The sequence below is a fragment of the Oncorhynchus gorbuscha genome, unplaced genomic scaffold (assembly GCF_021184085.1).
Source record: "Oncorhynchus gorbuscha isolate QuinsamMale2020 ecotype Even-year unplaced genomic scaffold, OgorEven_v1.0 Un_scaffold_1793, whole genome shotgun sequence".
Classification (NCBI taxonomy): domain Eukaryota; kingdom Metazoa; phylum Chordata; class Actinopteri; order Salmoniformes; family Salmonidae; genus Oncorhynchus; species Oncorhynchus gorbuscha.
Window position 1 is genome coordinate 29,094 of NW_025746473.1, and position 27,870 is coordinate 56,963.

Sequence of the window (27,870 nt, forward strand, 5' to 3'; positions counted from 1 at the left end):
AATAAACAGCAGGCACCAAAAAGGCAGACCATATGCCATACCGGGCATTTCCCTCTCCCCTCCACCTACTTTAATCTTACCATTCACTTTTGAGACATGCTACAATTTAGCCATTTTTTTTCAGTGAGAATTTGACCCATGGCGGTTATAAGTACCAAATTCTTTGGGAGATTATTCAGAATGTCAGCTGAGTATAAAAACCATGTCTTACCACTTTAAATGTAAAAGGAACAGCGCCAGTTTAACTCCTTCTAGTTGAATAGCTATGGATAGGCCATAACTTCTACACCTGCATTGCTTGCTCTTTGGGGTTTTATAGGCTGAGTTTCTGTACAGCACTTTGTGACATCAGCTGATGTAAGAAGGGCTTTAAAAAATACATTTGATTACATTTGTTTGATTACTAAGTCAAAGTAGTTACAATAGTATCTGGGAACCATACTGTGGACAATCTGATATTCAAGAAAATTTTATCTGAGTGACTCGCTCCTCCACTTTAAGCCATCTAAGGCTTTCAAAGTGGGAATAGTCAAGATGCGTAAGTGCTGGAAGTTGTCTGCAATTTATTTTGTATTATCTTGGGGGGGCACTACTGTCTCAGGAAGAGCATGCATAGTCAAAGTGGCACCTAACAAGAGCCCCTGCCAATGTCCACATTGCATTCTTATCCAGATATTTGGATAAGATTATGGTTCACTTTGGTAATAACATTTTGTGCCATGATCTCCCCTGTCAGATGGTTATCTGGCACACATCCAAGATACTTAACATAGTCTTTTGCTGCGACTACTATTTCACCTACTACCACCTTAAATTTCCTCAGTTTCACTTTGGAACCGAACAAGATGGACTCTGTTTTTCCAAGGTGAAGTGACAGCTTATTGTCATTATTGCCATTTACTGACATTCAGAAGTTCAGCACTGAGGGCTTTCTCAACCATATCTTTGTCTTTGGGAAACCAGAATCATCTGCATATAGGAAAAGGTCACATGTACAGGCAGATTTCATATCATTTATATACAATATAAATAAAAGTGGACCCAGTATACGCCCTTGGGGAACCCCGCAGTTCCAGATTTTGGGTTTAGACAGGGTCCCATCCACATTCCACCATCTGTTTTCTTCCTTGCAGGTAAGGGCTGACCCCAATTCACTGCTAAGTTGTTAAAGCCAATCCAAACTTCCCAATGCTGCCCCCCAAGCCCTAAGAAGTTAAAGCCCATTGCTCTTAGTTTGATGAACAGAATCTCATGATCCACTGTATCGAACGCCTTTTGAAGATCTAACATAACCGTACCACAAAATGTTCCTGTCTACTTCCTTCCTTATGTGCTCAGTCAGATATAGTAGGCGGGTGTCAGTGGAATGGGATTTCCTGAAGCCAGATTGGAGCTCATATAATAGGTAATGTCAGTCAGATATAGTAGGCGGGTGTCAGTGGAATGGGATTTCCTGAAGCCAGATTGGAGCTCATATAATAGGTAATGTCAGTCAGATATAGTAGGCGGGTGTCAGTGGAATGGGATTTCCTGAAGCCCGATTGGAGCTCATATAATAGGTAATGTCAGTCAGATATAGTAGGTGGGTGTCAGGTGGAATGGGATTTCCTGAAGCCCGATTGGAGCTCATATAATAGGTAATGTAAGGAACATAATCTTTTCCATGACCTTCGATAAAGCACACGGGATTGAGAGTCGGCCGATAGTTTCTATGATCTAACGTATATTCTCTTTTTTTATATAAAGGAATGACCCTTGCAGGTTTCAGTTCACTGGGAAATACCCGTAGTTCAAATAGACAGATTCACAATGTGAGAAAATCTGGCAGGAATCTTGTCACGGCCCGTTGCTATGGAACGGTCAAGTTCGTTCAGCCTCTCTAGCACAGTTCACTCAAGACACCTTTTCAAATGAAAAAAGCATCTACTTGAATACCCTGCTGTGAGTAAAACTGCTGGACATGACCCTCCCCCATAGCAAGTTACCTTGTCAATCAGGTTGCTAACTAATGTGTTAGCTATAGTTGTAAAATGATGGCGATGACAAACCTTTACAGATGCACAATTGAGAGCATCCTGTCGGGCTGTATCACTGCCCACAACTACAAAGCTCTCCAGAGGGTGGTGCGATCTGCCCGACGCATTATCAGGGGCAAACTTCTCGACCTCCAACAGCACCTGATGCCATAGGAAGGCCAAAAATAACATCAACCACCTGAGCCACTGTCTGTTCGCCCCGCTATCATCCAGAAGGCGAGGTCAGTACAGGTGCATCAAAGTTGGGACCGAGAGACTGAAAAACAGCTTATATCTCAAGGCCATCAGACTGTTAAACAGCTTCTATCTCAAGGCCATCAGACTGTTAAACAGCTTCTATCTCAAGGCCATCAGACTGTTAAACAGCTTCTATCTCAAGGCCATCAGACTGTTAAACAGCTTCTATCTCAAGGCCATCAGACTGTTAAACAGCTTCTATCTCAAGGCCATCAGACTGTTAAACAGCTTCTATCTCAAGGCCATCAGAATGTTAAACAGCTTCTATCTCAAGGCCATCAGAATGTTAAACAGCTTCTATCTCAAGGCCATCAGACTGTTAAACAGCTTCTATCTCAAGGCCATCAGACTGTTAAACAGCTTCTATCTCAAGGCCATCAGACTGTTAAACAGCTTCTATCTCAAGGCCATCAGACTGTTAAACGGCTTCTATCTCAAGGCCATCAGACTGTTAAACAGCTTCTATCTCAAGGCCATCAGACTGTTAATCAGCTTCATCACTAACATTAGAGGCTGCTGCCCTATAGGCATAAATACATAGACTATTAATATCTATCATAGACTAGGAATCACTGGCCACTTTAAGGAATGAAACACTAGTCACTTTAATAATGTTTACATATCTGGCATTACTCATCTCATATGTATATACTGTATTCTATACTATTCTACTGTATCTTAGTCTATGCATTACTCATCTCATATGTATATACTGTATTCTATACTATTCTACAGTATCTTAGTCTATGCATTACTCATCTCATATGTATATACTGTATTCTATACTATTCTACTGTATCTTAGTCTATGCATTACTCATCTCATATGTATATACTGTATTCTATACTATTCTACTGTATCTTAGTCTATGCATTACTCATCTCATATGTATATACTGTATTCTATACTATTCTACTGTATCTTAGTCTATGCATTACTCATCTCATATGTACATACTGTATTCTATACTATTCTACTGTATCTTAGTCTATGCATTACTCATCTCATATGTATATACTGTATTCTATAATATTCTACTGCATCTTAGTCTATGCATTACTCATCTCATATGTACATACTGTATTCTATAATATTCTACTGCATCTTAGTCTATGCATTACTCATCTCATATGTACATACTGTATTCTATACTATTTTACTGTATCTTAGTCTATGCATTACTCATCTCATATGTATATACTGTATTCTATACTATTCTACTGTATCTTAGTCTATGCATTACTCATCTCATATGTACATACTGTATTCTATACTATTCTACTGTATCTTAGTCTATGCATTACTCATCTCATATGTATATACTGTATTCTATACTATTCTACTGTATCTTAGTCTATGCATTACTCATCTCATATGTATATACTGTATTCTATACTATTCTACTGTATCTTAGTCTATGCATTACTCATCTCATATGTATATACTGTATTCTATACTATTCTACTGTATCTTAGTCTATGCATTACTCATCTCATATGTATATACTGTATTCTATACTATTCTACTGTATCTTAGTCTATGCATTACTCATCTCATATGTACATACTGTATTCTATACTATTCTACTGTATCTTAGTCTATGCATTACTCATCTCATATGTATATACTGTATTCTATACTATTCTACTGTATCTTAGTCTATGCATTACTCATCTCATATGTATATACTGTATTCTATTCTACTGTATCTTAGTCTATGCATTACTCATCTCATATGTATATACTGTATTCTATACTATTCTACTGTATCTTAGTCTATGCATTACTCATCTCATATGTATATACTGTATTCTATTCTACTGTATCTTAGTCTATGCATTACTCATCTCATATGTATATACTGTATTCTATACTATTCTACTGTATCTTAGTCTATGCATTACTCATCTCATATGTATATACTGTATTCTATACTATTCTACTGTATCTTAGTCTATGCATTACTCATCTCATATGTACATACTGTATTCTATACTATTCTACTGTATCTTAGTCTATGCATTACTCATCTCATATGTATATACTGTATTCTATACTATTCTACTGTATCTTAGTCTATGCATTACTCATCTCATATGTATATACTGTATTCTATTCTACTGTATCTTAGTCTATGCATTACTCATCTCATATGTATATACTGTATTCTATACTATTCTACTGTATCTTAGTCTATGCATTACTCATCTCATATGTATATACTGTATTCTATACTATTCTACTGTATCTTAGTCTATGCATTACTCATCTCATATGTATATACTGTATTCTATACTATTCTACTGTATCTTAGTCTATGCATTACTCATCTCATATGTATATACTGTATTCTATACTATTCTACTGTATCTTAGTCTATGCATTACTCATCTCATATGTATATACTGTATTCTATACTATTCTACTGTATCTTAGTCTATGCATTACTCATCTCATATGTATATACTGTATTCTATACTATTCTACTGTATCTTAGTCTATGCATTACTCATCTCATATGTATATACTGTATTCTATTCTACTGTATCTTAGTCTATGCATTACTCATCTCATATGTATATACTGTATTCTATACTATTCTACTGTATCTTAGTCTATGCATTACTCATCTCATATGTATATACTGTATTCTATACTATTCTACTGTATCTTAGTCTATGCATTACTCATCTCATATGTATATACTGTATTCTATACTATTCTACTGTATCTTAGTCTATGCATTACTCATCTCATATGTATATACTGTATTCTATACTATTCTACTGTATCTTAGTCTATGCATTACTCATCTCATATGTATATACTGTATTCTATACTATTCTACTGTATCTTAGTCTATGCATTACTCATCTCATATGTATATACTGTATTCTATACTATTCTACTGTATCTTAGTCTATGCATTACTCATCTCATATGTATATACTGTATTCTATACTATTCTACTGTATCTTAGTCTATGCATTACTCATCTCATATGTATATACTGTATTCTATACTATTCTACTGTATCTTAGTCTATGCATTACTCATCTCATATGTATATACTGTATTCTATACTATTCTACTGTATCTTAGTCTATGCATTACTCATCTCAATGTATATACTGTATTCTATACTATTCTACTGTATCTTAGTCTATGCATTACTCATCTCATATGTATATACTGTATTCTATACTATTCTACTGTATCTTAGTCTATGCATTACTCATCTCATATGTATCTTAGTCCGTTCCGCTCTGACATCGCTATACGTATTCAGTCTTAATTCATTCCTACTTAGATGTGTGTGTATTGGTTATATGTTGCGTAATCTGTTAGATATTACTGCACTGTCCAAGCTAGAAGAACAAGCATATCGCTGCACCCGCAAAAAACATCTGCTAACCACGTATATGTGACCAATACAATTCGATTTGGTAAAATTACAGACACTACCGTCTTACACTACTTCTAACAAATGGTAAAATTACAGACACTACCATCTTACACTACTTCTAACAAATGGTAAAATTACAGACACTACCATCTTACACTACTTCTAACAAATGGTAAAATTACAGACACTACCATCTTACACTACTTCTAACAAATGGTAAAATTACAGACACTACCATCTTACACTACTTCTAACAAATGGTAAAATTACAGACACTACCGTCTTACACTACTTCTAGCAAATGGTAAAATTACAGACACTACCATCTTACACTACTTCTAACAAATGGTAAAATTACAGACACTACCATCTTACACTACTTCTAACAAATGGTAAAATTACAGACACTACCATCTTACACTACTTCTAACAAATGGTAAAATTACAGACACTACCATCTTACACTACTTCTAACAAATATGTCAAATATGGCTATTGGATCTTCCCAGACTCTTATCATCGGATGGGCCCCAGCCATCAATCTGCAAGGCTCTTTTGATCTGTGGAACCTTACAAGTTGATTAGTAACAATAGATTCATAAAGTATTTGCTTGTTAGTTTGATGAAAATATAATTGAAACTTAAAAGTGAAAATTATTTTGTTTAGAATTTATTTCCTGTTGGGAAGTTTACATTATAGACCATTCAGGACACTACTGTGATACACATCCCTGTGATATCCTATGATATACACCCCTGTGATATCCTATGATACTATGATATACATCCCTATGATGCTATGATACACATCCCTATGATATCCTATGATACTATGATACACATCCCTATGATACTATGATATACATCCCTGTGATATCCTATGATACACATCCCTGTGATATCCTATGATACTATGATACACATCCCTATGATATCCTATGATACTATGATACACATCCCTATGAGCCAGTGCTTAATTATCCCCAAAATCAGTCTGAGAGAAGTTTATTTACATAAAAATACATGCTGTAGAGAAAACACTGGAAAGTCAATACCTAACACAAATTTCCCGAGTCTCTGCAGCCTACTCTCCACCACGTATCAGCCTTGCACCTCTCCGATGTTCCACTGTTCAGAGCCTAAATCTGTCCTCTTTCCTACTGTTCAGAGCCTAAATCTGTCCTCTTTCCTACTGTTCAGCAGCCTAAATCTGTCCTCTTTCCTACTGTTCAGCAGCCTAAATCTGTCCTCTTTCCTACTGTTCAGCAGCCTAAATCTGTCCTCTTTCCTACTGTTCAGCAGCCTAAATCTGTCCTCTTTCCTACTGTTCAGCAGCCTAAATCTGTCCTCTTTCCTACTGTTCAGCAGCCTAAATCTGTCCTATTTTCTACTGTTCAGTAGCCTAAATCTGTCCTCTTTCCTACTGTTCAGTAGCCTAAATCTGTCCTCTTTCCTACTGTTCAGTAGCCTAAATCTGTCCTCTTTCCTACTGTTCAGCAGCCTAAATCTGTCCTCTTTCCTACTGTTCAGAGCCTAAATCTGTCCTTTCCTACTGTTCAGCAGCCTACATCCTGATCTCCTGTGTGTTTTATCTCATGTGTTCTCATGTTACCTAACTGATCAAAACGATTTCCACACTGGGAGGAGTGGTAAGGCTTCTCCCCTGTGTGTGTATTCTCTCATGTGTTTTCAAGTTCAATAACTGGGTAAAACTCTTTCCACACTGGGAGCAGTGGTAAGGCTTTTCTGCTGTGTGTATTCTCTCATGCCGTTTCAGGTCCCCTAACTGGTTAAAACCCTTTCCACACTGGGAGCAGTGGTAAGGCTTCTCTCCTGTGTGTATTCTCTCATGCCGTTTGAGGTCCCCTAACTGGTTAAAACCCTTTCCACACTGGGAGCAGTGGTAAGGCTTCTCTCCTGTGTGTATTCTCTCATGCCGTTTCAGGTCCCCTAACTGGTTACAACCCTTTCCACACTGAGAGCAGTGATAAGGCTTCTCTCCTGTGTGTATTCTCTCGTGTTTTTTAAGGTAGCTTTTCTGATTAAAACTCTTTCCACACTGGGAGCAGTGGTAAGGCTTCTCCCCTGTGTGTAATTGCACGTGTGTTTTCAGGTTACATAAGTGGATAAAACGTTTTCCACACTGAGAGCAGTGGTAAGGCTTCTCCCCTGTATGTATTATCTCATGTGTTTTCAGGTTACGTAAGTGGGTAAAACTCTTTCCACACTGGGAGCAGTGATACCGCTTTTCTGCTGCGTGTATTCTCTCATGTCGTTTCAGGTCACCTAAGTGGTTACAACCCTTTCCACACTGGGAGCAGTGGTACAGCTTTTCTCCTGTGTGTATTCTCTCATGTCGTTTCAGGTCACCTAAGTGGTTACAAGCCTTTCCACACTGGGAGCAGTGGTACAGCTTTTCTCCTGTGTGTATTCTCTCATGTCGTTTCAGGTCACCTAACTGGTTACAACCCTTCCCACATTGGGAGCAGTGGTAAGGCTTTTCTCCTGTGTGTACTCTCTCGTGTTTTTTCAGGTAGCTTTTCTGGTTAAAACTCTTTCCACACTGGGAGCAGCAGTAAGGCTTATCACCTGTGTGTACTTGCTCATGTGTTTTCAGGTTATTTAAGTGGGCAAAATTCTTTCCACACTGGGAGCAATGGTAAGGCCTCTCCCCTGTGTGTATTCTCTCGTGTGTTTTCAGGTTACGTAAGTGGGTAAAACTCCTTCCACACTGGGAGCAGCAGTACAGCTTTTCTCCTGTGTGTATTCTCTCATGCGTTTTCAGATTACACAAGTAGGTAAAACTCTTTCCACACTGGGAGCAGTGGTAAGGCCTCTCCTCTGTGTGTATTCTCTCGTGTTTTTTCAGGTAGCTTTTCTGGTTAAAACCCTTTCCACACTGGGAGCAGTCGTAAGGCTTCTTCCCTGTGTGTATTCTCTCATGTTGGATCAGGTGTCCTTTCTGGTTAAAACTCTTTCCACACTGGGAGCAGTGGTAAGGCTTCTCCCCTGTGTGTATTATCTCGTGTTGTTTCAGGTCCCATAACCGGTTAAAACCCTTTCCACAGTGGGAGCACTGGTGTCTTCTTGCTGGTTTGGACGTCCCTGGCTCTGGTTCCTCCGAGTCTGGTCTTTCTCCTGCCAAAGATAGTGTGTTTTTTAAAATAGAGACCTGAATGAAACCTCCACATGATAAAATGGCCTTGCTACGAGAGTAAATCCTAATCAGATCCCTCAATAACCTAAGGCCAGTTTTAACAATCTTGGTGTGACTTTAAAACAAATGCTGTAGAGTTTCCTAGTAATTACTGATAATGTTTACACTACTTATTTTATTCATTCTGTTTTACAAGTCAGAACACAAAACACTAGACAGTTCTATGACACAGACATCGCTAGATTCCTATCAAGCAGGTGGTTGTAATTATATAACCCTCATAGCTGTATGATACAGGATGTGACCTAAACACTTCCTTAAAGCGAAAATAAGTCAATAAAACATTGTGTAGAAGTCCAAAACTAGTTTTTATGTCGAAGACAGAAAGCACATCAGTAACATCTACCCATTGATGAAAGGGTTCGACACGCTATTTAATTGTTTATATCTTGACTATCACTGACGTCATGACATTTTGGCTAAAGTAAAAAAAAATAAGAAGGTGAAATATTCTGGGTAGATGTTCCTAAAAACTGATAGTAACTATATATAGTAAGTTTATATACAGCCATATTATAAAGTCTGAAAGGGCTTGTTCATTCACTATGACATCTTCATATGTTTCTAAAACTGATAGAAACACTGAACAAAAAATATAAACGCAACATGTAAAGTGAGGCAAAGGGTGGCTAATTTTAAGAATCTCAAATATAAAATATATTTATTTGTTTAACATGTTTTTGGTTACTACATGATTCCATTATGTGTTATTTCATAGTTGATGTCTTCATTATTATTCTACAATGTAGAAAAGAGTACAAATAAAACACCTGGAATAATTTGGTGCCCAAACTTTTGACTGGTACTGTAAATTCCTCTACCATAAGCTGCCTCCAACGCAGTCTTAGAGAAATTGCCAGTACTTCCAACCGGCCTCACGCAGACCACACCCACCCAGGACCTCCACATCAGGCTTCTTCACCTGCGGGAGACTGAGACCAGCCACCTGGACAGAAACCAAGTAGAATGTCTCTCTGTCATAAAGCCCTTTTGAGGGGAAAAACTCATTCTGACTTATTCAGTCACGTGAAGTCTATAGATCAGGCTGTGCCTGGCTCCCCAGTGGGTGGGCCTATGCCCAGTCACGTAAAGTCTATAGATCAGGCTGTGCCTGGCTCCCCAGTGTGTGAAAGAGACGGAGGTCCGGGTGCCTTGTAAGGATCCGTCGACAAAAGGGCAATCTACCTTTACCATCGGTCCTATTAGCCAACGTACAATCAATCCATAATAAAAGACGACGTACGATCACGTATATCCTACCAACGGGACATTAAAACCTGTTTCACCGAGTCATCATATTACAACCAGCCATTGTTGGGATTCCCATATGGCGATGCAGAATTGGCCCAGCATCATCCGATGTATGCCGTCATTGTAAATAAGAATTTGATCTTAACTGACTTTCCTAGTTAAATAAAGGTTAAATAAAAACATAAGCAAACAGGAAAACACTCATCCAGAGGCGGCGCTCCTAGTGGCCGGGGACTTTAATGCAGGAAACTCTAATCTGTTTTACCTCATTTCTACCAGCGCGTAAAATGTGCAACCAGAGGTTAAAAAAAAACTTGAGACCACCTTTACATACTAAAGGTCGACCGACTAAAAGACCAATTAATCGACTGATAAATTAGGGCCGATTTCAAGTTCATAAGAATCAGTAATCTGCCTTTTTTGGACACCGATTATGGCCGATTACATTGCAATCTGCGAGGAAACTGCGTGGCAGGCTGACTTCCTGTCACGGCAGGCTGACTTCCTGTTACGGCAGGCTGACTTCCTGTTACGAGAGTGCAGCGTCAAAAGGACCTTGTGGCTGCACGGAGCCACGGTAAGTTGCTAGCTAGCATTAAACGTATCTTAAAGAAACCAATCAATCATAATCACTAGTTAACGTACACATGGTGAATGATATTACTAGGTTAACTAGCTTGTCCTGCGTTGCATATAATCTGTCAATTTGTATATATATATATATATATGTATATATATGCCATTTAGCAGACGCTTTTATCCAAAGCGACTTACAGTCATGTATGCATACATTCTACGTATGGGTGGTCCCGGGGATTGAACCCACTACCCTGGCGTTACAAGCGCCATGCTCTACCAACTGAGCTACAGAAGGACTGCAGTGCTTGTTCATTTATCACAGAATCACAGCCTACTTCAACTTCGCCAAATGGGTGATGATTTCACAAAAAGTGCATTGCTGAAAAAAAAGCACAATCTTTGCACCAATGTACCTAATCATAAACATCAATGCCGTTCTTAAAATCAATACACAGAAGTCTATATTTTTTAACCTGAATATTTAGTTAAAAGAAATTCATGTTAGCAGGCAATATCATCTGGGGATATTGTGAATACAAACAGTGCAGCTATTCCCTCCGCAAGGCTGTTAAACAAGCTAAACGTCAGTACAGAGACAAAGTAGAATCTCAATTCAACGGCTCAGACACAAGAGGCATGTGGCAGGGTCTACAGTCAATTACGGACTACAAGAAGAAACCCAGCCCAGTCACGGACCAGGATGTCTTGCTCCCAGGCAGACTAAATAACTTTTTTTGCCCGCTTTGAGGACAATACAGTGCCACTGACACGGCCTGCAACGAAAACACGCGGTCTCTCCTTCACTGCAGCCGAGGTGAGTAAGACATTTAAACGTGTTAACCCTCGCAAGGCTGCAGGCCCAGACGGCATCCCCAGCCGCGCCCTCAGAGCATGCGCAGACCAGCTGGCCGGTGTGTTTACGGACATATTACATTTACATTACATTTAAGTCATTTAGCAGACGCTCTTATCCAGAGCGACTTACAAATTGGTGCATTCACCTTATGACATCCAGTGGAACAGCCACTTTACAATAGTGCATCTAAATCTTTTAAGGGGAGGGGGTGAGAAGGATTACTTTATCCTATCCTAGGTATTCCTTAAAGAGGTGGGGTTTCAGGTGTCTCCGGAAGGTGGTGATTGACTCCACTGTCCTGGCGTCGTGAGGGAGTTTGTTCCACCATTGGGGGGCCAGAGCAGCGAACAGTTTTGACTGGGCTGAGCGGGAACTGTACTTCCTCAGTGGTAGGGAAGCGAGCAGGCCAGAGGTGGATGAACACAGTGCCCTTGTTTGGGTGTAGGGCCTGATCAGAGCCTGGAGGTACTGAGGTGCCGTTCCCCTTACAGCTCCGTAGGCAAGCACCATGGTCTTGTAGCGGATGCGAGCTTCAACTGGAAGCCAGTGGAGAGAGCGGAGGAGCGGGGTGACGTGAGAGAACTTGGGAAGGTTGAACACCAGACGGGCTGCGGCGTTCTGGATGAGTTGTAGGGGTTTAATGGCACAGGCAGGGAGCCCAGCCAACAGCGAGTTGAAGTAATCTAGACGGGAGATGACAAGTGCCTGGATTAGGACCTGAGCCGCTTCCTGTGTGAGGCAAGGTCGTACTCTGCGGATGTTGTAGAGCATGAACCTACAGGAACGGGCCACCGCCTTGATGTTAGTTGAGAACGACAGGGTGTTGTCCAGGATCACGCCAAGGTTCTTAGCGCTCTGGGAGGAGGACACAATGGAGTTGTCAACCGTGATGGCGAGATCATGGAACGGGCAGTCCTTCCCGGGAGGAAGAGCAGCTCCGTCTTGCCGAGGTTCAGCTTCAGGTGGTGATCCGTCATCCACACTGATATGTCTGCCAGACATGCAGAGATGCGATTTGCCACCTGGTGAATATTCAATCAATCCCTATACCAGTCTGCTGTTCCCACATGCATCAAGAGGGCCACCATTGTTCCTGTTCCCAAGAAAGCTAAGGTAACTGAGCTAAACGACTACCGCCCGTAGCACTCACTTCCGTCATCATGAAGTGCTTTGAGAGACTAGTCAATGACCATATCACCTCCACCCTACCTGACACCCTAGACCCACTCCAATTTGCTTACCGCCCAAATAGGTCCACAGACGATGCAATCTCAACCACACTGCACACTGCCCTAACCCACCTGGACAAAAGGAATACCTATGTGAGAATGCTGTTCATCGACTACAGCTCGGCATTCAACACCATAGTACCCTCCAAGCTCGTCATCAAGCTCGAGACCCTGGGTCTCGACCCCGCCCTGTGCAACTGGGTACTGGACTTCCTGACGGGCCGCCCCAGGTGGTGAGGGTAGGCAACAACATCTCCTCCCCGCTGATCCTCAACACGGGGCCCCACAAGGGTGCGTTCTGAGCCCTCTCCTGTACTCCCTGTTCACCCACGACTGCGTGGCCACGCACGCCTCCAACTCAATCATCAAGTTTGCGGACGACACAACAGTGGTAGGCTTGATTACCAACAACGACGAGACGGCCTACAGGGAGGAGGTGAGGGCCCTCGGAGTGTGGTGTCAGGAAAATAACCTCACACTCAACGTCAACAAAACTAAGGAGATGATTGTGGACTTCAGGAAACAGCAGAGGGAACACCCCCCTATCCACATCGATGGAACAGTAGTGGAGAGGGTAGCAAGTTTTAAGTTCCTCGGCATACACATCACAGATAAACTGAATTGGTCCACTCACACTGTCAGCGTCGTGAAGAAGGCGCAGCAGCGCCTCTTCAACCTCAGGAGGCTGAAGAAATTCGGCTTGTCACCAAAAGCACTCACAAACTTCTACACATGCACAATCGAGAGCATCCTGGCGGGCTGTATCACCGCCTGGTACGGCAACTGCTCCGCCCTCAACCGTAAGGCTCTCCAGAGGGTAATGAGGTCTGCACAACGCATCACCGGGGCAAACTACCTGCCCTCCAGGACACCTACACCACCCGATGTTACAGGAAGGCCATAAAGATCATCAAGGACATCAACCACCGAGCCACTGCCTGTTCACCCCGCTATCATCCAGAAGGCGAGGTCAGTACAGGTGCATCAAAGCTGGGACCGAGAGACTGAAAAACAGCTTCTATCTCAAGGCCATCAGACTGTTAAACAGCCACCACTAACATTGAGTGGCTGCTGCCAACACACTGTCATTAACACTGACCCAACTCCAGCCACTTTAATAATGGGAATTGATGGGAAATTATGTAAATATATCACCAGCCACTTTAAACATTGCTACCTTATATAATGTTACTTACCCTACATTATTCATCTCATATGCATACGTATATACTGTACTCTATATCATCGACTGCATCCTTATGTAATACATGTATCACTAGCCACTTTAACTATGCCACTTTGTTTACTTTGTCTACATACTCATCTCATATGTATATACTGTACTCGATACCATCTACTGTAAGCTGCCCTGTACCATCACTCATTCATATATCCTTATGTACATATTCTTTATCCCCTTATTGTTAGTTAGATTACTTGTTGGTTATCACTGCATTGTCGGAACTAGAAGCACAAGCATTTCGCTACACTCGCATTAACATCTGCTAACCATGTGTATGTGACAAATAAAATTTGATTTGTCACTTCTCTTGCGTTCAGTGTAAAAGCAGAGTCATGTTAGCAGGCAATATCATCTCGGGATATTGTGTCCCTTCTCTTGCGTTCAGTGTAAAAGCAGAGTCATGTTAGCAGGCAATATCATCTCGGGTTATTGTGTCACTTCTCTTGTGTTCAGTGTAAAAGCAGTCAGGCTAAATGGAACGGTTCCGTATTTCACTGAAAGAATAAACGTTTTGTCCTCAATGATAGTTTCCGGATTTTACCATATCAATGACCAAAGGCTCGTATTTCTGTGTTCATTATATTATAATTAAGTCTACGATTTGATATTTGACAGAGTAGTCCGACTGAGCAGTGGTAGGCAGCAGCAGGCTCGTAAGCATTCATTCAAACAGCATTTTACCGCGTTTGCCAGCAGCTCTTAGCAATGCTTGAAGCACAGCTCTGTTTATGACTTCAAGCCTATCGACTCCTGAGATTAGGCTGGCAATGCTAAAGTGCCTATTAGAACATCCAATAGTCAAAGGTTAATGAAATACAAATGGTAGAGAGAGAAATAGTCGACGTGCCATAATTCCTATAATAATAATATATAATAATATATAATAATAATAATATATAATAACTACAACGAAAACTTCTTAACTGGGAATATTGACGGGGAATATTGAAGAACTGGGAATATTGAACCACCAGCTTTCATATGGTTTCATGTTCTGAGCAAGGAACTTAAAGGTTAGCTTTTTCACATGGCACATATTGCACTTTTACTTTCTTCTCCAACACTGTGTTTTTGCATTATTTAAACCAAATTGAACATGTTTCATTATTTATTTATTATATTAAGTTCAAATAAAATGTTCATTGTTCATTCAGTATTGTTGTAATTGTCATTATTACAAATATAATATATATATATATATATCTAAATAGATTAATCGGTATCAGCTTTTTTTGGTCTCCAATAAATCGGAAATCGACGTTGAAAAATCGGTCGACCTCTAGTACATACCCCAACCAGAAGTCATGGATTACAGGCAACATCCCCACTGAGATGAAGGGTAGAGCTGCCGCTTTCAAGGAGCGGGACTCTAATCCGGGAAGCTTATCAGAAATCCTGCTATGCCCTCCGACTAACCATCAAACAGGCAAAGAGTCAATACAGGACTAAGATCGAATCGTACTACACCGGCTCCGAGGTTCGTTGGATATTTGCAGGGCTTGTAAACTATTACAGACTACAAAGAGAAGCACAGCCACGAGCTGCCCGTGGCACGAGCCTACCAGATGAGCTAAATTACTTCTATGCTCGCCTCGAGGCAAGTAACACTGAAGCATGCATGAGAGCATCAGCTGTTGCGGGTCAACATTCCCAAGGCCGCAGGGCCAGACGGATTCCCCAGGTGTGTACTCCAAGCATGCGCTGACCAACTAGCAAGTGTCTTCACTGACATTTTCAACCTGTCCCTGACCGAGTCTGTAATATCAACAGGTTTCAAGCAGACGGCAGGGTATGGGGCGGCAGGGTAGCCTAGTGGTTAGAGCGTTGGACTAGTAACCGGAAGGTTGCAAGTTCAAATCCCCGAGCTGTTGTTCTGCCCCTGAACAGGCAGTCAGTCATTGAAAATAAGAATTTGTTCTTAACCGACTTGCCTAGTTACATAAAGGTAAAATTAAAATAAAGACCATAGTTCCTGTGTCCACGAACACCAAGGTAACCTACCTAAATTACTACCGACCCGTAGCACTCACGTCTGTAGCCATGAAGTGCTTTGAAAGGCTGGTCGTGCTCACATCAACACCATTATCCCAGTAACCCTAGACCCACTCTGATTTTCAAACCGCCCCAACAGATCCACACATGATGCCATCTCTATTACACTGCCCTTTCCCAACTGGACAAAAGGAACACTAATGTGAGAATGCTGTTCATTGACTACAGCTCCGCTTTCAACACCATGGTGCCCTCAAAGCTCATCACTAAACTAAGGACCCTGGGACTAAACACATCCCTCTGCAACTGGATCCTGGACTTCCTGACGGGCCGCCCCCAGGTGGTAAGAGTAGGTAACAACACATTAGCCACACTGATCCTCAACACGGGGGCCACCCAGGGGTGTGTACTCCCTGTTCACTCATGACTGCACGGCCAGGCACGACTCCAACACCATCATTAAGTTAGCCGATGACAACATCGGCTTCTATAGGGAGGAGGTCAGAGACTTGGTCGTGTAGTGCCAGGACAACAACCTCTCCTTCACCGTGATCAAGACAAAAGGAGATGATTGTAGACTACAGGAAAAGGAGGACCGAGCCCCCACTCTCATCGACGGGCTGCAGTGGAAGAGGTTGAGAAATTCAAGTTCCTTGAGGTGAAGAGGGCACGACAAAGCCTATTCCCCCTCAGGAGACAGAAAAGATTTGGCATGGGTCAGAGGAAGGCCTTAAAAATTATCAAAGACTTCAGTCACCCTAGTCAAAGACTGTTCTCTCTTTTACCGCACGGCAAGCGGTACCAGAGCGGTCCAAGGTCCAAAAGGCTTTTTTTGGTTGTGTAAACAACAACTGTAATTGTGTGATGGTGGGCATCGTTCATATATGGTCGTTTCAGTGGGAAAGTCAACCTGAACATGTGTAACGGAGGTGAGAACGTGCCGTAAACTCACTCCACAGCTTGAAACGTCACAGATGGAGCTGTCCAACTGGTACCTTTTAAACTCACTCCACAGCTTGAAACGTCACAGATGGAGCTGTCCAACTGGTACCTTTTAAACTCACTCCACAGCTTGAAACGTCACAGATGGAGCTGTCCAACTGGTACCTTTTAAACTCACTCCACAGCTTGAAACGTCACAGATGGAGCTGTCCAACTGGTACCTTTTAAACTCACTCCACAGCTTGAAACGTCACAGATGGAGCTGTCCAACTGGTACCTTTTAAACTCACTCCACAGCTTGAAACGTCACAGATGGAGCTGTCCAACTGGTACCTTTTAAACTCACTCCACAGCTTGAAACGTCACAGATGGAGCTGTCCAACTGGTACCTTTTAAACTCACTCCATCGGTTCATTGTCAAGGAGAGTGGTCACATGTGATGAGAAGCAGAGGATCACTAGTTAGAGTCCAGTATGGGGACAGTGGAGGAAACTAAACTGTTAGCAGCACACTGATGTCATTTACACAACAAATAAAGTGAGTCATTTCTAAATGAAAGAATGTTCTTTAAGGTCTATATAGTATATATATTAAACCATGTTCTTTAAGGTCTATATAGTATATATATATTAAACCATGTTCTTTAAGGTCTATATAGTATATATATTAAATCATGTTCTTTAAGGTCTATATAGTATATATATTAAATCATGTTCTTTAAGGTCTATATAGTATATATATTAAATCATGTTCTTTAAGGTCTATATAGTATATATATATATATATATATATTAAACCATGTTCTTTAAGGTCTATATAGTATATATATTAAACCATGTTTTTATTAAATTTTTTATTTCACCTTTATTTAACCAGGTAGGCTAGTTGAGAACAAGTTCTCATTTGCAACTGCGACCTGGCCAAGATAAAGCATAGCAGTGTGAACAGACAACACAGAGTTACACATGGAGTAAACAATTAACAAGTCAATAACACAGTAGAAAAAAAGGGGAGTCTATATACAATGTGTGCAAAAGGCATGAGGAGGTAGGCGAATAATTACAATTTTGCAGATTAACACTGAAGTGATAAATGATCAGATGGTCATGTACAGGTAGAGATATTGGTGTGCAAAAGAGCAGAAAAGTAAATAAATGAAAACAGTATGGGGATGAGGTAGGTGAAAATGGGTGGGCTATTTACCAATAGAATATGTACAGCTGTAGCGATCGGTTAGCTGCTCAGATAGCTGATGTTTGAAGTTGGTGAGGGAGATAAAAGTCTCCAACTTCAGCGATTTTTGCAATTCGTTCCAGTCACAGGCAGCAGAGTACTGGAACGAAAGGCGGCCAAATGAGGTGTTGGCTTTAGGGATGATCAGTGAGATACACCTGCTGGAGCGCGTGCTACGGATGGGTGTTGCCATCGTGACCAGTGAACTGAGATAAGGCGGAGCTTTACCTAGCATGGACTTGTGGATGACCTGGAGCCAGTGGGTCTGGCGACGAATATGTAGCGAGGGCCAGCCGACTAGAGCATACAAGTCGCAGTGGTGGGTGGTGTAAGGTACTTTAGTGACAAAACGGATGGCACTGTGATAAACTGCATCCAGTTTGCTGAGTAGAGTGTTGGAAGCAATTTTGTAGATGACATCGCCGAAGTCGAGGATCGGTAGGATAGTCAGTTTTACTAGGGTAAGCTTGGCGGCGTGAGTGAAGGAGGCTTTGTTGCGGAATAGAAAGAAGGTCTATATAGTATATATATTAAACCATGTTCTTTAAGGTCTATATGGTATATATATTAAACCATGTTCTTTAAGGTCTATATAGTATATATATATTAAACCATGTTCTTTAAGGTCTATATAGTATATATATATATATTAAACCATGTTCTTTAAGGTCTATATAGTATATATATATTAAACCATGTTCTTTAAGGTCTATATAGTATATATATATATTAAACCATGTTCTTTAAGGTCTATATAGTATATATATATTAAACCATGTTATTTAAGGTCTATATAGTATATATATTAAACCATGTTATTTAAGGTCTATATAGTATATATATATTAAACCATTTTCTTTAAGGTCTGTATGTTGGAGTTCAGGCTTCATTTGACCTGTTAGAAGGAAATGAAATGAATTTTGTCCATTAGAGACAAAAAAATTGCTTGTTTTAAAATATATATTTGACGGAGGCCAAGTCTCACAAAAAAATGCTTTTCATTTATAAATATTTCATGGCTTTTAGAAAAGGCTTACAGAATTTGTTTTAAACTATATATTTGTTGTGCAGATCAGATGTTAATGAAGCAATACAGACCACATTGAAGTGTCTGGAGTTTAATTTGCCTGTTCTACAGTCTAGTGAAGACAGGGGGGTTGACTGGGACAGACAATGTAACATCCATACTGTTTTTAGGACAAGTTTCTGTAAAACATGAAACTTACATCGGATCATCTTGAAACTGTCTCTCTAAATCTATCTTTCATCAAGGTTTTATATGGTCTATTGGTTTCTCTCTAAAGCTAACTTTCATCAAGGTTTTATATGGTCTATTGGTTTCTCTCTTTTCATTGGCAGAATCCTTTTTCAGTGTTATGATATTCATAACATCCATATCCACCAGTCTATATTCCTGTCAACTAACAGAACTCCACTGGTTGTCCTGGTAACAGATACCAGTCCATCTTCATGTCAACTAACAGAACTCTGCTGGTTGTCCTGGTAACAGATACCAGTCCATCTTCATGTCAACTAACAGAACTCTGCTGGTTGTCCTGGTAACAGATACCGGTGGGCAGATCTATTGTATTTGTTCAAACTAAACTACAGCACTTACTTTGATGTGTCAAATCTGATCCTTTCTTCTCTTCTCCTCCTCTCACAGTTCCACTCAGCCCCGTTGTTTTCCTGCAGTCCACCAGCAGCACAGACAACCTCTTCCTACCCACCAGTAAGGTGCTATTGGGAGAGACACGACATGGGGACTCCAGGAGGGAGGAGGGGCTAGCGTTGTCCTGGTAACCATAAAGAGGGGACACAGACACATACCATTATGGATGCTGATGTCACTGTTGTCATAAACTGCTTTACAGAAACCCAGCCCAGACCCAGATAGAGCAAGCTGTATGCTAGACCAGACCAAGCTGTACCATCTGGTGTTCTGATCTGGAGAGACTCTTCTCTTCCTCGTCAGCATCAGGATGTTGTTGAGGCTCCCCAGAGGATCCACGATAGTCATGTCTCTCTCCTGTGTGAATGAGAACATCAAACTGATGGTAAACGTACGATCTTCTATTGCAATCACAGAGTCTTACAAGAGGCATGAATATATCTAAAAAGTCCAAAAATGGCCACTTTCATCATGATTTTGTACAATATTGTCTGTGTTAAAGGGTCGTTCCACAAAAGGGGTGCCTTTAAGTAGACATTATGCACCTATATTGAATTTTAAAAGACTATTATTTTAGAGGAAGTGTACTTTAATATAGACCACCTGGAGAATTCAATATATCTCATTTAAAAGTCCCAAATCTATATGTACCAATGGCAGATTGCCCCTTAACAATTCCTACAGTACTGAACAACATATTCAAGTGAAGAACTTCAGTAGAATGCCCCTTTCAAACCCCACATTAGTTCAACAACTGCATAGTTTGTGCCCCTGTTTAAGAGAGTACTCACTGGTGTTAATCGGATCTTCAGTCTCCTCCTCTTTCACTCCCAAAACGTTTTCTTCCTCCTGTTTTATTGAGATAGCCTCCTCTTCCTCTTTTGCTCTAAAAGGTTCTTCCTCTTCTTTCTCTACATTCTCTTCTTTCAATGTTATGGCATCTTCCTCCTCTTTGATTCTGAAAGCTTCTACCTCCTCCTCCACGCTGACAACCTCTTTCCCATCTTCCTCTTTCACTGTAATATCATCCTCTTCTTTCAATGTGATAGCCTCCTCTTCCTCCTTTTTCATCCTGAAAGCTTCTTCCTCTCCTTTCATCAGAGCTTCTTTCTCCTTCAAGTTTAGTGAGCTCATGCCAGTTCGCAGTTGTAAAAGAGAACTTGTTCTCAACTAGTCTACCTGGTTAAATAAAGGTGAAATAAATAAAATAAATAAAAAATGCTTCGCGAGATTAGCCTAGTGCAGAACCAATGTAACACATTTGCTAATTTAACAAGCAAATTGCATTTAAATGAACGAGTAGATATGTAACAGATAGGTCAACATAATGATGTTCTAAACACTAAGAGTAATATACACAAGATTGGTCTAAAGATCTTTAACGTTTCAGTTTTATGTTTGCTAGCAAACCACCGCGATGGGTGAATCAGAAAGCCCTTTGTCGCTGTTGAAGAAGCCTCCTGTTCCGTCCACTAGATTATACGTCACGCAAGAAACATCGCCTAAAAGACTCACATCGCCGCCTGCTGACTGGAGTGAGTAACGCAGACTGGGGGAAAAAAAATCCATTACGTCTATTTTGTCAAGCAATGTTATAAGAAGTCATTTAAAAACAACCAGATGTTATGTGTTCTCTTCCTTCCTACAGCCAATACTTTTCTCCAGGCCTGACCTGCCCATTAGGTAGGATTAGGTGACAGATTGAAGAGGGTGGCATATTCCAAGTTCAATTGACCACGGCTCATCGCTAACAACACATAATAACACTTCACATAATGCTGCCCAAAAACAAAACCATCACATCAAGGAGGTGTAACAGTGATGAATGGCTATTCAATATACAACAGTAGTCTTCTGTAACAAGCAATACGTGGTAAATATGTTTACATCCATCCATGACTGAATGGTTTCAAGAAGTCCTGGTTTCATAAGTAAATTGTAACCAGTCCTCAATCAGCAGTCTGAATTAACCCAGAGGCACCACAACATCAATGTTAACAGACGTTTGGAAGTAAGTAAGTAAGTAACAAGTAAGGTGCAAAGAGCTGATTTACCTAATTAACCCAGAGGCACCACAACATCAATGTTAAGAGAAGTTTGGAAGTAAGTAAGTAAGTAACAAGTAAGGTGCAAAGAGCTGATTTACCTAATTAACCCAGAGGCACCACAACATCAACCTTTAGAGAAGTTTGGAAGCAAGTAAGTAAGTAACAAGGTAGGTGCAAAGAGCTGATTTACATAACTCTGTACAGACCAAAGGAATTCCCAGAGCTAGCCATCCCTGAGACTGTGTATGATAACACCAAACTCTTACCTCTAATGGTTATTGTTGATGTTTGCTACAGAGGGAGTTATTGGCAAAGAGCTTTATAAATGCCAAGAGAGCAATGAATGGACCTACGTGACCACAAAGAGGGTCAGCCTACTTCCTGATGGAGAATGCAGGGACGTGTACTGAACCTGTACCCATAATAAAACAAAGTGCACTATGGTCAAATGCATCTAGTGGCTTTAATGAAGTGGCAGCTGCATTCATATAGATGATGTCACCATAGTCTAGGACCAGTAAGAACATCGATTGAATGATCTGCTTCGTACTATTAAGCAAGAGGCCTGACCTCTTTCTATAGAAGACCATTTTAATACTCAGCATCTTAATGAACAAACTCATCATTATGTTGTTTAAAAGACTGCTTAACGTCTAGACAGAAACCCAGCCTAAAACCCCAACTCAGCATCTTCATTAACTAACTAATCAATATGTTGTTTAAAAGACAGCTTAACGTCTATACAGAAACCCAGCCTAAAACCCCAACTCAGCATCTTCATTAACTAACTAATCAATATGTTGTTTAAAAGACTACTTAACGTCTATACAGAAACCCAGCCTAAAACCCCAACTCAGCATCTTAATGAACAAACTCATCAATCAACTGAACTTCAGATACACCATACAAGGTACATACACTTCAATCATTGGAATCATTTTTGTTCACTCTAGAAAACAACATATACTTAGTTTTACACAGATTCAATAATAATTGAAGGTCAGTAAAGGTTTTCTGTAAAATAATGACAGCATACTGAAGTTCAGATAGAGCCCGATCAGCATACTGTAGTTCAGATAGAGCCCGATCAGCAAACTGTAGTTCAGATAGAGCCCGATCAGCATACTGTAGTTCAGATAGAGCCTGATCAGCAAACTGTAGTTCAGATAGAGCCTGATCAGCATACTGTAGTTCAGATAGAGCCCGATCAGCATACTGTAGTTCAGATAGAGCCCGATCAGCATACTGTAGTTCAGATAGAGCCCGATCCGCATACTGTAGTTCAGATAGAGCCCGATCAGCATACTGTTGTTCAGATAGAGCCCGATCAGCATACTGTAGTTCAGATAGAGCCCGATCAGCATACTGTAGTTCAGATAGAGCCCGATCAGCATACTGTAGTTCAGATAGAGCCCGATCAGCATACTGTAGTTCAGATAGAGCCCGATCAGCATACTGTAGTTCAGATAGAGCCCGATCAGCATACTGTAGTTCAGATAGAGCCCGATCAGCAAACTGTAGTTCAGATAGAGCCCGATCAGCATACTGTAGTTCAGATAGTGCCCGATCAGCATACTGTAGTTCAGATAGAGCCTGATCAGCAGGGTGGGCAATATAGTAAACAACTGTATTGTCTGCATACAGATGCAGGTAACAGTTTATTTTGACAAAACAATATTGTTAATGTAAACAATATAGTTGTTTATTAGACATTCTAACATATAACACAATGCCGAGGTACTAAAGATTTATATGCAACATTTGACACACAAAAGTACTCGTTACAATTTTGAATGCTAAGCAGGACAAGGAAAATATTCAAATTCACACACTTATTAAGAGAATATACGTGGTCATTCCAACTGCCTCTGATCTGGCTCTACTAAACAGAGACCATCCCTGGTCATACCTACTGCCTCTGATCTGGCTCTACTAACCAGAGAACATCCCTGGTCATACCTACTGCCTCTGATCTGGCTCTACTAAACAGAGAACATCCCTGGTCATTCCTACTGCCTCTGATCTGGCTCTACTAAACAGATAAAATCCCTGGTCATACCTACTGCCTCTGATCTGGCTCTACTAACCAGAGAACATCCCTGGTCATACCTACTGCCTCTGATCTGGCTCTACTAAACAGAGAACATCCCTGGTCATTCCTACTGCCTCTGATCTGGCTCTACTAAACAGATAAAATCCCTGGTCATACCTACTGCCTCTGATCTGAGCTCTACTAAACAGAGAACATCCCTGGTCATTCCTACTGCCTCTGATCTGGCTCTACTAACCAGAGAACATCCCTGGTCATTCCTACTGCCTCTGATCTGAGCTCTACTAACCAGAGAACATCCCTGGTTATTCCTACTGCCTCTGATCTGGCTCTACTAAACACAAATGCATCTTTTGAAAACAAGAAAATGCTACCGTCTGCTTTGCTTAATATAAGGAATTTGAAATGATTTACACTTTAACTTTTGATAATTCAGTATATTTAGAAGCAAATACTTTTAGACTTTTACTCGAGTAGTATTTTACTGGGTGACTTCCAATTAACTTTCTTAAGGTTTCTAAACATTTACTCCTGAAGACATGTGGATACTTTTTCCACCACATACAGGATATATATATATATATATATACAAGTAAAGAAATATATACTGGTACTGTATATATATATATATATATATATATATATATATATATATATATAAACAAGTAAAGAAATATATACTGGTACTGTATATATATATATATATCAATACATAAATAAATATATACTGGTACTGTATATATATATATATATATATATATATATATATATATATATATATATAAAGTCCCTTGAATGAGTAGGTGTCCAAACTTTTGACTGGTACACAGTACCAGTATATATTTCTTTATTTACTTGCTGCACGGAAAGTAAAGGGGCTGAATAATTTTGCACGCCCAATTTTTCAGTTTTTGATTTGTTAAAAAAGTTTGAAATATCCAATAAATGTCTTTGATTGATTCATGATTGTGTCCCACTTGTTGATTCTTCACAAAAAAATACAGTTTTATATATTTATGTTTGAAGCCTGAAATGTCGCAAAGTTCAAGGGGGCCGAATACATTCGCAAGGCACTGTACCTACGTTATATAGGAATGTAGGTCGTCTACCTACGTTATATAGGTCTGTAGGTCATCTACCTACGTTATATAGGAATGTAGGTCATCTACCTACGTTATATAGGAATGTAGGTCATCTACCTACATTATATAGGTATGTAGGTCATCTACCTACGTTATATAGGTATGTAGGTCATCTACCTACTGTTATATAGGTATGTAGGTCATCTACCTACTATTATATAGGTATGTAGGTCATCTACCTACTATTATATAGGTATGTAGGTCATCTACCTACGTTATATAAGTATGTAGGTCATCTACCTACGTTATATAGGAATGTAGGTCATCTACCTATGTTATATAGGAGTGTAGGTCATCTACCTACGTTATATAGGAATGTAGGTCATCTACCTACGTTATATAGGTATGTAGGTCATCTACCTACGTTATATAGGTATGTAGGTCATCTACCTACTGTTATATAGGTATGTAGGTCATCTACCTACTATTATATAGGTATGTAGGTCATCTACCTACGTTATATAAGTATGTAGGTCATCTACCTACGTTATATAGGAATGTAGGTCATCTACCTATGTTATATAGGAGTGTAGGTCATCTACCTACGTTATATAGGAATGTAGGTCATCTACCTACGTTATATAGGTATGTAGGTCATCTACCTACGTTATATAGGTATGTAGGTCATCTACCTACGTTATATCAGAATGTAGGTCATCTACCTACGTTATATAGGTATGTAGGTCATCTACCTACGTTATATAGGAATGTAGGTCATCTACCTACGTTATATCAGAATGTAGGTCATCTACCTACGTTATATAGGAATGTAGGTCATCTACCTACGTTATATAGGAATGTAGGTCATCTACCTAGTATTATATAGGTATGTAGGTGATCTACCTACTGTTATATAGGTATGTAGGTCATCTACCTACGTTATATAGGAATGTAGGTCATCTACCTACATTATATAGGAATGTAGGTCATCTACCTACGTTATATCAGAATGTAGGTCATCTACCTACGTTATATAGGAATGTAGGTCATCTACCTACGTTATATAGGAATTTTTAATTTTTTAAAATTTAATTTTACCTTTATTTAACCAGGCTAGTCAGTTAAGAACATATTCTTATTTTCAATGACGGCCTGGGAACAGTGGGTTAACTGCCTGTTCAGGGGCAGAACGACAGATTTGTACCTTGTCAGCTCAGGGGTTTGAACTCGCAACCTTCCAGTTACTAGTCCAACGCTCTAACCACTAGGTCATCTACCTACGTTATATAGGTATGTAGGTCATCTACCTACGTTATATAGGTATGTAGGTCATCTACCTACGTTATATAGGTATGTAGGTCATCTACCTACGTTATATAGGTATGTAGGTCATCTACCTACTGTTATATAGGTATGTAGGTCATCTACCTAGTATTATATAGGTATGTAGGTCATCTACCTACGTTATATAGGTATGTAGGTCATCTACCTACGTTATATAGGTATGTAGGTCATCTACCTACGTTATATCAGAATGTAGGTCATCTACCTACGTTATATAGGTATGTAGGTCATCTACCTACGTTATATAGGAATGTAGGTCATCTACCTACGTTATATAGGTATGTAGGTTATCTACCTACGTTATATAGGTATGTAGGTCATCTACCTACGTTATATAGGTATGTAGATCATCTACCTACGTTATATAGGTATGTAGGTCATCTACCTACGTTATATAGGTATGTAGGTCATCTACCTACTGTTATATAGGTATGTAGGTCATCTACCTAGTATTATATAGGTATGTAGGTCATCTACCTACGTTATATAGGTATGTAGGTCATCTACCTACGTTATATAGGTATGTAGGTCATCTACCTACGTTATATAGGAATGTAGGTCATCTACCTACGTTATATAGGTATGTAGGTCATCTACCTACGTTATATAGGTATGTAGGTCATCTACCTACGTTATATCAGAATGTAGGTCATCTACCTACGTTATATAGGTATGTAGGTCATCTACCTACTGTTATATAGGTATGTAGGTCATCTACCTACGTTATATAGGAATGTAGGTCATCTACCTACGTTATATAGGAATGTAGGTCATCTACCTACGTTATATCAGAATGTAGGTCATCTACCTACGTTATATAGGAATGTAGGTCATCTACCTACGTTATATAGGAATTTTTAATTTTTTAAAATTTAATTTTACCTTTATTTAACCAGGCTAGTCAGTTAAGAACATATTCTTATTTTCAATGACGGCCTGGGAACAGTGGGTTAACTGCCTGTTCAGGGGCAGAACGACAGATTTGTACCTTGTCAGCTCAGGGGTTTGAACTTGCAACCTTCCAGTTACTAGTCCAACGCTCTAACCACTAGGTCATCTACCTACGTTATATAGGTATGTAGGTCATCTACCTACGTTATATAGGTATGTAGGTCATCTACCTGCGTTATATAGGAATGTAGGTCATCTACCTACGTTATATAGGTATGTAGGTCATCTACCTACGTTATATAGGTATGTAGGTCATCTACCTACGTTATATAGGTATGTAGGTCATCTACCTACGTTATATAGGTATGTAGGTCATCTACCTACGTTATATCAGAATGTAGGTCATCTACCTACGTTATATAGGAATGTAGGTCATCTACCTACGTTATATAGGTATGTAGGTCATCTACCTACGTTATATAGGTATGTAGGTCATCTACCTACGTTATATAGTTTAGTGTTAGCTACCTACATATAGTTTAGTGTTAGCTACCTACATAGC

General features: G+C 39.9%; 2 protein-coding genes across 2 annotated transcripts; both read right to left on the bottom strand.

Annotated features, from left to right (window-relative positions):
* Nucleotides 1-6,912: 6,912 nt before the first annotated feature.
* LOC124024222 (zinc finger protein OZF-like) lies at nt 6,913-19,982 on the bottom strand. The gene is made up of 3 exons (XM_046338215.1): nt 19,978-19,982; nt 19,840-19,892; nt 6,913-8,817 (listed from the first exon to the last, which is right to left on the bottom strand). Exons 1-3 carry the CDS (start codon nt 19,980-19,982, stop codon nt 7,292-7,294), a joined length of 1,584 nt encoding a protein of 527 aa, XP_046194171.1. The 3' UTR covers nt 6,913-7,291.
* Nucleotides 19,893-21,324, bottom strand: LOC124024224 (cilia- and flagella-associated protein 251-like). The gene is made up of 2 exons (XM_046338217.1): nt 20,685-21,324; nt 19,893-20,017 (listed from the first exon to the last, which is right to left on the bottom strand). Exons 1-2 carry the CDS (start codon nt 21,025-21,027, stop codon nt 20,007-20,009), a joined length of 354 nt encoding a protein of 117 aa, XP_046194173.1. The 5' UTR covers nt 21,028-21,324; the 3' UTR covers nt 19,893-20,006.
* Between the last annotated feature and the right edge of the window lie 6,546 nt (nt 21,325-27,870).

Coding starts and splice junctions, on each gene's coding strand:
- LOC124024224 (XM_046338217.1), bottom strand. CDS start 21,027: ATGAGCTCACTAAACTTGAAGGAGAAAGAAGCTCTGATGAAAGGAGAG.
- LOC124024222 (XM_046338215.1), bottom strand. Junction 8,818..19,839: donor ATCAGATTTGACACATCAAA/GTAAGTGCTGTA, acceptor TATCTTTGGCAG/GAGAAAGACCAGACTCGGAG.